This window comes from Rhinoderma darwinii, chromosome 3, assembly GCF_050947455.1.
Source record: "Rhinoderma darwinii isolate aRhiDar2 chromosome 3, aRhiDar2.hap1, whole genome shotgun sequence".
NCBI classification, from domain to species: domain Eukaryota; kingdom Metazoa; phylum Chordata; class Amphibia; order Anura; family Rhinodermatidae; genus Rhinoderma; species Rhinoderma darwinii.
Window position 1 is genome coordinate 398,405,247 of NC_134689.1, and position 11,667 is coordinate 398,416,913.

The window sequence follows — 11,667 nt, forward strand, 5'->3', positions numbered from 1 at the left end:
TCAGCTCAATTGAGCGACGTTTCGGCAGATGCAACTGCCTTTCTCAAGCTTGAGAAAGGCAGTTGCATCTGCCGAAACGGCGCTCACTTGAGGTGAATAAATCCACCCTATTTCATCTATTCTGAAGTCCTGGTGCCGTTACTTTGTTCTATGGTCATTTTATATTGAAATTTGGCAACTGATTCATCCCCTGGAAACGAGAACATGGCCTAATTTATGGTATGTTGGAGTGCTGTGTCCATTTGCTTTTGGACTGTATATATATATGTCATCCCCTACTGAGATCTCTTCTTCGCCATGTCTTGGGTTATACGTTATCCCCATGACTAGTCTGATCTTAAACTTGCCTTCTGATACATAAAGCCATTTCTCACCCAGTACAAAGAAAGATCAGATATTTTGATGTGGTCTAAATGATCCAAGATCATTAGACATATCCGTAGGTCTATATTTGTATCTTGACCAAGTGTTCTCCACTTTAGTTGCCGAAAAGATATCAGACCTTCTCTACATGTTCATTATATCTATTCTAGGCATCAGTATAGCATACCGCTAATTGCTCTTTTCATATATGCAATGCGAACACCTTCAGACTCTTCGGCGTCCGATATTGTCGCAGTTGAGGAGCCCTTACATCATCCATATATCTAACACTTTCATAAGATACTCTTGAATTGTTGTTGTGTCAGCAGAGGAAATGCATCAAGTGTACAACATGCTAGTGGAGTTCACTACCAGTCATGATAGAGTGAATAACTTATACATGCAAAAACTGAATGGTTCCATGCCTGTTGTCCCCATGGTACCGCGGTTTCTCCATCACACAGGAGATAAAGTCTTCCTAGATCTTTCCACCCATTTGTCATTCTATGCCAATTCAGATTTTTATCCTCACCTCACTATTTAGCTATTTCTACTTCTCAATTCCATTTCCTATTTTCTAAGACATTCAGGTGTATTTAAAAAATCAATTAGGAAACATGGCCGAGACTGGGACAACTAAGATCAAGACCTTGTAAGAGTTACTCTACGAGTTTAGAAAATTTTGGTTGGTGACCAATAGTTGGAGATAGGTGTTTACAGACTGGATGGACCTATTGTTGTGTTCTTGGCCAGACACATTGCCATGCCCTTTGTGTTGAAGATATTTGTTGGCCAAAATATGTCAACAACATGGACGATCGATGCATGGAAAATGTTAGAAGTTAGTCTTGTCATGATCGAATGCTGATTGTTTGGATATATGATGGTAAGAAAAATACTGTATGGCACCTTCAGCAGAGTGATGGCCAGTACAAATGGGTCACACAACTGGAGTTGAGCAAGGCGACTTTTACCCAAATCGAGTCCAGAAATCAATGGCTAGATGTGCCATGGTCGCACAACAGTTGCAGTCTCTGCTGACTTCTGCAGTGTCCATTTGAGAAGTATTGCGTGACATGGATGCTGCTTGTCATTGGGTGTACGGTAGTAGACCTGTGTCCTGACATGTATATAGTTATATGTAGGTATGCGTGTAATGTTGTATCTAGAAGGTCATTGAATAGAAATGTGGTTTCTTCCCGCTCCTGCTTTTTTTTCCTTTTTCACTTTCTTTTTTGTTCTTCGTGTTTCTCCGGACCGGCATTGTGGCCCCATCCCTCTATTCCTTGCGCAAAGACTAACATTCCACTACCTCTCCTGTCCCTTCTCTCACAGGCTGGACTCTTTAATAAACATGGCGTATGGAGTCAAGAGGTAAATAAGAGACCTAGACCCATCCTTTTGCCCACTTTGCGCTCCTTTCTTAGACTCTACCCACTGCGGCTTAATGAACAGGCTGAGATACCCTACTATAGAGATGTAAATAGACTAACTCATAACTGTGTATACATTGAAGGTGTACGCCAGGGTAAATAATTAACACTTTAAGTGGCTCTGGGCCTATTAACTGGGTTTCAGCAGGTTCCATAGAAGATAGGATCTATTCTGTCCATATTCTGTTTCAGAGCCCATAAAAATCCACTTTGTTTCGGAAACATTGTTATCAGCCATTCATGGAGCCGATATCTGGTAGCAAAAGTGGAATAGCCAAAGTCATACGTAGCTTAGTGGCGGCCACTGTGGTTGCCCATGGAGAAGGGCTATATCCCCTTCCCCTTATGAATTTGCACAGGGTTCCTCATCTTCATAGACACCTCAAATAGGAAACAGGAAAAAGGCTTTGGGTCATCTGGACCTTCCTACCTACATGGGACAGGGAGGAGGGGATTGAATAAACAATGGGCGCTCCTGTGATGTGTGAAGTAAACCAACCCCAGAATGGGGGTCCCTATGTTTCTACAGATATCCCTACATGCGAACACACTTTTACTGAGTTGGTATCTCTTGCACGTACATTAACCGGCAGCTCCCCCACCTCTTACCCTACTTAGTTTCATGGCTGACTAAATTAGTTGCTACTTTTTGGCTGCTCTTAAATTATTATTTTTTTGTATTTTTTTGGTATTTGGTATTGTTTTTTCTCTTTCTTTTTGGAGAAGTTTTTTTTCGATATAGTTCTGGCTGTGTTGTGTTGTGTCGTGTGTTGTAGAACGCCAAAAGCACATACAATAAGATGGTGTTAGCATTGTTAATGTGCCATAAGCCATAGCAACCAATCAGATATTGGCATCAATTGGACAGTCATTACCGCCTGGTAAGTGGGTTGGCAGTACCCCGCTGAACTTTTGGCTCTGCCAAGAAGCTCTTTATAATATCCATGGTACTAAGCTACAATCTAATACGCAGTGCTTCACGGTAGGCGTAATCAACTATAATACTTACTACCCAAATGACCAGATCACCATCTAGGTGAAAACTTCAGACCTCTGAAAGCTCTTATATGATTGGTTATTATGTGCGACAGAATTTTGCTTCTATTTTCACCATGTAATTAAGAGTTTAGAATTTATATTTTCTTCTGCATTAAGAGATCGATTATAGTCAACATAAATACTACCCTGTACCTAATCAGGTGTTAGATACACTGCCGAGCAGAATATATCTTACTTTCTGCAGTAGACGCTCCATATTCCTAGACCAATCGTCTATCATCTTCTGATGGTGCTGGCCACATTGCATAGTCTTTTTGAGAATCAATGCTTTGAAATGACTAAACCTGAATGTTATTTTTGGAAGGCAACCATATACGTAAGCTGGGCTGAGGATATATCAGAAAGCAGATGTGCCCTTCGATGGCTGGGTTCCATATTGTGGGATGGAGGTAGCGTGTGCTGAGTGGCCATAAAAAATAAACCTTGTCAAAAATATTTGCCCCCATACACACTAGACCATAGATGGGAGATGATGAAAATGGATGGATCATCCTACCTGAATGGAAAGGGTTGGGTGCCCTCTGTGGCGGGGTGTATCTCATAAATGATAAGGTTTATAATTGCAATATAGGTGCCCATACATAGTAGATGATAGGAAGTAAGAGATCGGACAACTGGTTGTATCATGAGAGTTACACCTACAAGAACATATCAGACGGTATTGTTCATTACAGTCGGTCACGGGTGCTGCACATACATGAGCTATTCCAAAAATAATCCGATGAGATGTTTTTTAAGTGATGTTTTTGGTTTTACTCCACCCTGTGTTATAGTATTTGACTGATCTTACATGAAGTTCAAGTTGTTTTTGAAAATGTCACAAAAATGACAATAGTGGCAACTAGTCACAGCAGCAGTTCTTGTACTTCTATACGGGAAGGCCCAACTCTATCTCACAATGTCCACCCATATTTAGAAGGATAAAAGTTGGAAGTATGAAAATTGCGGAAAAAACGTGTGGTGACCAATATCCATACCTCTCAACTTTTCGGTAGCAAAAACATTTTTTGTTCTGATGCCCTTTGTTCTGTTGCAATAGTGTTCCCCTAAACACTGCCAGTCATAGTACTCCGTTACAGTGTAAGCTACAATGCCCCCATAACAGAGTCATCCACAGTGCTCCCATCACAATGTCAACTACATGTCTAAAAAACAGGGCCAGCCACAGCTCTCTCATAATGGTGCAAGCTACAGTGTGCCTATAACAGATTCAGCCATAAGCGATAGTGCCCCATAATAAAGCCAACCACAGTGCTTCCATAACAATGTCAGTTACAGTGCTCCCATAACGTAAACTACAGTGCTCCCATAACAATATCCCATAAAACAGGACACATAAAAGAGCCAGCCACAGTGCTCCCATAACAGTAAACCACAGTGCTCCTAAAACAGTGCCAGCCACATTGCTCCCATAACAGTGCCAGCCATATCATCCTATATCAGATCCAATCACAGTGCTACCATGACAATGTCAGCCACAGTGCACCCATAATAGAGCCAACCATTGTGCACCCATAACAGAGCTAACCACTGTGCTCCCTTAACAGTGCCAGCCAAGGTGCTCCCATAAGTGTCAGCCACAATGCTCCCATAAGTGTCAGCCACAGTGCTCCCATAAGTGTCAGCCGCAGTGCTCCCATAAGTGTCAGCCGCAGTGCTCCCATAAGTGTCAGCCGCAGTGCTCCCATAAGTGTCAGCCGCAGTGCTCCCATAAGTGTCAGCCGCAGTGCTCCCATAAGTGTCAGCCGCAGTGCTCCCATAAGTGTCAGCCGCAGTGCTCCCATAACAGTGCCAGTCACAGGGCTCCCATAAATGTACCAGCTACAGTAACCCCATAACAGTGCCAGCCACAGTGCTTCCATAACAGTGCCAGCCACAGTGCTCCCATAACAGTGCCAGCCACAGTGCTCCCATAACAGTGCCAGCCACAGGGCTCCCATAACAGTGCCAGCCACAGGGCTCCCATAACAGTGCCAGCCACAGGGCTCCCATAACAGTGCCAGCCACAGGGCTCCCATAACAGTGCCAGCCACAGGGCTCCCATAACAGTGCCAGCCACAGGGCTCCCATAACAGTGCCAGCCACAGGGCTCCCATAACAGTGCCAGCCACAGGGCTCCCATAACAGTGCCAGCCACAGGGCTCCCATAACAGTGCCAGCCACAGTGCTCCCATAACAGTGCCAGCCACAGTGCTCCCATAACAGTGCCAGCCACAGTGCTCCCATAACAGTGCCAGCCGCAGTGCTCCCATAACAGTGCCAGCCGCAGTGCTCCCATAACAGTGCCAGCCGCAGTGCTCCCATAACAGTGCCAGCCGCAGTGCTCCCATAACAGTGCCAGCCGCAGTGCTCCCATAACAGTGCCAGCCGCAGTGCTCCCATAACAGTGCCAGCCGCAGTGCTCCCATAACAGTGCCAGCCGCAGTGCTCCCATAACAGTGCCAGCCGCAGTGCTCCCATAACAGTGCCAGCCGCAGTGCTCCCATAACAGTGCCAGCCGCAGTGCTCCCATAACAGTGCCAGCCGCAGTGCTCCCATAACAGTGCCAGCCGCAGTGCTCCCATAACAGTGCCAGCCGCAGTGCTCCCATAACAGTGCCAGCCGCAGTGCTCCCATAACAGTGCCAGCCGCAGTGCTCCCATAATAGTGCCAACCACAGGGCTCCCATAACAGTGCCAGCAACAGGGCTCCCATAACTGTATCAGCTACGGTAACCCCATGAGTGAAAGTGTCAGCCACAGTGCTCCCATAACAGTGCCAGCCACATTGCTCCCATAACAGTGCCAGCTACAGTGCTCCCATAACAGTGCCAGCCACAGTGCTCCCATAACAGTTCCAGCTACAGTGCTCCCATAACAGTGCCAGCCACAGTGCTCCCATAACAGTGCCAGCAACAGGGCTCCCATAACTGTACCAGCTACGGTAACCCCATGAGTGAAAGAGCCAGCCACTGTGCTCCCATAACAATGCAAGCTACAGTGCCTCCATAAAGGAGGAAGCCCCAGTGACTTTATAACAGAGCCAACCATAGTGCTTGTTCAGTCCTAGCGACTGCGGGCAGCTTGGGAGGCATGACATTAGTTCAGATTGTGCCTCAAAACGTCTGCATGCACTATGTGTCTTAAACAGAAACATACGAGAATCCTGCCATGCCACTTGGAGGCGCTGCTTCCCTAGTTTTCTTATTGGCTAATGACAACATCAGAACATCTCCATTACTTCCAATTTATTGACTCTATATCTGCTTTGCAGCGTGAACGCAGATCAATTTCCTAGTTTGGTTACCATGACAAGCATAATTTATGTCCTACAGACATCTCCACCAAGTCTAATCTGAAAATGAGTCTTATTAATGAGGAATATCTATATATATATATATATATATATATATATATATATATAGATTAGGTCGAATCAAAGAAAGTCGGGAAATAATTAAAGTTCACTACAAAAGAACACTGACTATCAGTGTCGTGCTACCACCCATAGAAACCATATACAAGAGACGAGTTACCCCTTTATACTCCAGTCCCATCTAGAGCTGCATTTCCAATTCTGCTGGCTGCTTCTCTTAATCAGTCAACACCGTGCTGACAAAGGGACCCATTTAGCAACTAAATACTGCTCGGTGTATTATGGGAGATTTACTTTTTTTTTTTCCTTCAAAAACTGTACATTCCATCTCAAAATGCATGTCAATTGGGCGGGTTTTATTAATAAAATAGACCAGCAGGAGGCAGCAACAAGATGGTGTGACCCCAGAAAAAAATATTGCCCCCCTGTCTAACACCTACATCTACTCCATCCCTACTGTAAAAAACACATCTGCTGTTGGTATCTTCTGGGGAAACTCAGAGTTTTGCAGAACCCTGGTTGGGAAACACTGTATACAGCTAATAGGAAACCAGCAGAATTTTGAATGCAGCTCTGGATATAACTGAAGTATTAGATCAAGTATATCTCAAGATCAGTAGCAGAAGTCACTGAAAGTTATGATCATTGTGCTCTTCACGTTGACATAGCTGGAGAGCTTCAGATGTATCATCTATTCAAGTGTACGTTCTTATTCCTTCTACCCAGTTGCAAATAACCGAGTGCCACTCGGGCCGTTTTTCATGACATCCGAGTGGCACCCAATAGTTTTCCCGGACCTGGGTGCCTTTAGCAGATGAATTCAACTCTCTGATACGTGGAAAGATAGAACGTGTCCTATCTTTCGTAGGATCACAGATGGGACTCGGGTGGCACACACGGTCGTGTGCCTTAGCCCTAAGGGTTGTCCTCGCCCTTTAAGTGTCTTTATGTCACTGTTTGTGTTCTCCACTTTCGTCTCTGATACATTTTGTAGCTCACTCACAACTCTATGTCATTTCCATGTATTCATCTTTCACTCAATTAACTCGGTACAAAACTAAATTTAAGGTCCTCATTCATGACAAGAGGTCAATTGTCTATTTTCTGCTCAATATGGTGTTTTCTAAGGTGTCCAGCATCTTCTCAGTGTCTTTCTTTCTTATGATTCACTCCTTCTTTTCACTCACATGGACCTATTCCTTACACCCAATGTAGTCCGCTCTCTTTCCTCCCCAGGTTCTCACCCATAACCATCGACAGTGTTACCAACCTTGCCGGAGTCAGCTTGACAGGTCCTACCTCTGCCGGCTGGTGCATCTTTGTCTACAACCTATCTCCAGAAGCTGACGAGAGCGTCCTGTGGCAACTGTTTGGGCCATTCGGTGCAGTGACAAACGTCAAAGTTATCCGGGACTTCACCACGAACAAGTGCAAAGGTTTCGGATTCGTCACTATGACAAACTACGATGAGGCAGCCATGGCTATTGCCAGCCTGAACGGATATCGGCTGGGAGATAGGGTCCTGCAAGTTTCATTCAAAACTAGCAAACAACACAAAGCATGAAAGATAGGGCAATGAGTGGAGGGATGGGGAAGTGAGAGAGGACGTGTTAAGGCAAGAAGGTAGAAGTAAGGTATACCTAAGTCTTGACATACGTCACATTCTGCCACCATTGAAATTAGAGACAAGAAAGCAGGGCCCGATTGGTTACCGAAGAGCTCAGCACAAGGATAAGTTTCCATAAGATAAACTTAAAGTATACCAGGATGGGTTCCATTGGTTTATAGTTCACCATAGCTAGGTTTTGGATGCCAATTCTGACTATTGTAAGGTTTCATGTAGGATCTGATATAACTTGTGCCAACGCAGTGGGCATATAGCCTATAAACTGGTCACAAATCTTCTCTGGCTATCTTAGAATTTTCAGAACTTGGTGAAACAAAAAAAAAAAAAAAGATGTGGTTGGGCACCACTAAGGTGGTAAATCTTACGAAGATGAGCATAATTTCAGGCAAAAAGTTCCCCACCTCCATTGTTGGAATGGGGTGAAGCTTTGGGTAAGATAGCATGTTTTAAAAAAAAAAACAAGAAAAACTGCCGTACCTCTCTCACTTGGTTGTGAACTGGTTAAATATCCAGCTGCCGTTCGGCTCAGCACCATTTCACTGCCTCTATCCCTTGTAGTCCCCGCACCACCACTCGATATCCTCTCCTAAAGAGTAATAAACGAAGAAATAAGAGTGGGAGCAGAAACGAGAGAAAAAAAATATCTATTTTTATAAAAAAGGAGTAAAAAAAAAATCCAATGAGCATTTTAAGCCTTTCGCACTTGTCCCAAAATAGGAGTCCATGAAAAATATATAGTTACAAAATAATAGCTCTTTTAATTAACTATGGGGTAAAGTGACAAAACAAAAAAAACAAACAAAGAAAATAAAACTTTTTTTATTAGAAGAAAACCCCTTTCCGAGTTAGTGGCTTCCAGGAAGAATTACAGTGCACCTATTATGCAAAAATAACTTGGGGTCATTAAAAACTTTTGAAATTTCACATTTACATTGTGTTAATCAGATTGTTGGCAAGTGTAAAAAATAAAGAAATATAAAAAAGGTTATTTAAATTTTTTTCTTTATTTAAAAAAATATTATTATTATTGTATTTTAAATAAGTGGACTGGTCATAAGACGGACAGTCACATTTGCTTCAGGAATACGAAAGAAAAATTCACAACTTGCAATAATTCATTTTTTTTATAATTTTTAATACCCCCAAGTTGTTATTGCCTAAGAAAAAAAAAAAAAAAATCTGATCCCATGATGCATTTTAGATTTGAACTGCAATATATTTATATGTTCCAGGATTCCCAATTTTTGGGACTTGTTTAAAAGCCTTTTCATTCAGACTGTCTTTATACATTTTACAACGTGGCCCCTGTTTTATTAATTAAAACAGAAAACATCCATACTCATGATGGAAAATCCAAATAATTGTGTACTTTTTATTATAATTATCATTATTATTATTATTATTATTATTGAATATTGTGCCAGGTTTGGGTTAGAAGATGTCTAGATTGGGTAAACTTTGAGCTTCAGCTCCACTTTCCAAGAAAAAAAAAAGAAAAAAAAATTAAATTTTTCAAATTTTTTTTTCTTCAATTCCAAAAATAGAAAAAAATATTTATTTCAATTAAAGAAATCATGCAGAAGCAGTAAATATTGTAATTTATATAATATGTCTTGCATTGAGAAATAAGCCCGCTCTTGACTTAGAAAACGATAGAAAAAAATATAGAAAATTGTATCATGAGTTGCAAAAATGTTATCAAAATTTTTTATTTAGATACAACCCTAATTTCTTTATTGTTGTATGAAAATTCTAATTATTTGCAATTTGCATCAGTGCAATTTTAATAATGATAATACATTAATTATTGTATTATTATTACTACAATATTATCATTACTTTATTTAAAAAAGGAATAAAAAATTTTTCAATTGTAAATCTACGTACAATATATTGATCAAAGTTTGAGATTATTTTTAGGATATCAAATTTTTGAATACAACCCTTTTTACATTTTAATCTTACCATATAAATTATTTATGTCAGAAGCAAAATTTCATCGGTTTACCAGATGAGCTAGAGCCAGCTTTTTCTCAAAGTAGTCATATTCAGAAAGTTAAAAAATTTTTTTTAATTAAACAAAAATGGAAAGTGGGACTGGATCCTTAATAAAAGCAAATATCCATAATATATAAGTTAAAATAGCTTGCCGTTGAATTATTGTGTAGCAAAAAAGATAAAATATAGCTAGAGAAAATTTGGATGTTTTTTAGTTAACGTCTGTTCTAGAACTCTTTTTTTCGTTTATTATTTTTTTAGGTTAACGGCACAGAAATTTCTAGTGAATGTTTCTTTTTGAATATTATTTGATTACATTTTCTGTGTTTTTTTTTCTATTAATACAAAAATATAACATAGTTGGGATCAGGTTGAGAGGAAAACTCTCGACCCCTTAATTTTAGTTAGTTATTTGTGTTCTAGGTTCCGTGTGGTTTCTTTGACTGTGTTTAGTAGAATGTTGTAGGATCTCTTGAAATTTAAAAATTAAATGAAAAGTCGACAGAACATAAAAAGACATTTATGTAAAGAAAAAATGAACAATAGAAAAAAAAAATGTAAATGTAGAATTTGAAAACCTGGCGAGATCTTTTGAAATGTTGTTTTTAACTTATTTCGAAGTATTTATTCTTTATTTGTGTGGGTATAAATATGTGCATATTTATGTTTGTTGAGCCTAAGCAAACAAGGTTTCTTCTTTTTTTTTTCTTCCGGTCAAAGCCCGTCTCTATAGAGGATATAGGGCTTAACTGGATTTGGAGGAAAAGGTGATAATTTATTAAAAGAACAAAGAAAAGGGGTTGACACATTGTTTTAAAAAAAACAAAACACAAATTTAAAAAAAAAGAAAAAAAAAAAAAAAAGAATAACGTGCATTTTTTATAAGCTGGTTTGAAATCCATTGAGCTGAGAGCACTGAATAATAAAACGTATAAAAAAGGAAATAAAAAGATTATTACTAAAAAAAACAATTGTGCTATTGGTTATTTGGTAAGAATGGAGGTAAATGGAGTGATTGCGATTAACTAAAGAGAAAACGAACAAATGTGAGAGAGAATACAATTGTCAGCTTTTTGTTTTCCAAAATTGATTTGTTCCTTTTTTTTTTTAAAGGATATGTAAACCTTTGAAGTAATTTAAAAAAATAAAATAAATAATAATAAATAATAATAATAATAATAATAATAAATTATGTGATTTAATGCAACTTTTAAATAGGTCATTATTAAAAACATATTTTTTACTTTTTGAGATAGAAGATGCTTCTTGCCATCAAAGCCAAATCCGTCAGGTCAGCAGAACTGACGGCTTCGTTAAGCGCTGGTCCTGAGTAATTGTGATTGATACCAGCTGGATCCTGCATGTCCGAGACCAACGATCAACGAAGCCGTCAAACCTGCTGACCTGACGGTTTCTTCTTGGAAGGAGAGAAACAGCTCCATTTTATTCAGGATACATAAAAGCTGAATCTCAAAAAGTAAATAAAAAAGTTTTTAATAGAAACCTATTTAGAAGTTCTATTAAATCACATAATACATTATATATATATTTTTTTTAAAAAGGACTTCAAAGGTTTACATATATTTAAAACAACTTGCTGCTATAATACTGCCCCGTGTTTGAGAAAATAACTATTATATTACTGACCCCTATGTACAAGATTATAACTACTATAATATTGCCACCTATATACAAGAATATAACTACTATAATACTGCCTCCTATATACAAGAATATAACTACTATAATACTGCCACCTATGTACAAGAATATAACTCCTATAATACTGCCACTATATACAAGAATATAACTACTATAATACTGCCCCTATAT

General features: G+C 39.7%; 1 protein-coding gene across 5 annotated transcripts in view; it reads left to right on the forward strand.

Annotated features, from left to right (window-relative positions):
• Nucleotides 1-10,357, forward strand: part of ELAVL3 (ELAV like RNA binding protein 3) — a 53,789-nt gene extending 43,432 nt beyond the window's left edge. For 2 of the 5 annotated variants that reach the window (XM_075859057.1, XM_075859058.1), the window contains exons 6-7: nucleotides 1,699-1,737; nucleotides 7,425-10,357. In XM_075859057.1, coding sequence (XP_075715172.1) covers nucleotides 1,699-1,737; nucleotides 7,425-7,773 — 388 coding nt within the window. In that variant the 3' untranslated portion in view covers nucleotides 7,774-10,357. The remainder of the gene's footprint in view (nucleotides 1-1,698; nucleotides 1,738-7,424) is intronic. The other 3 variants (XM_075859059.1, XM_075859060.1, XM_075859061.1) reach the window with 3 other exon arrangements.
• Nucleotides 10,358-11,667: the final 1,310 nt, after the last annotated feature.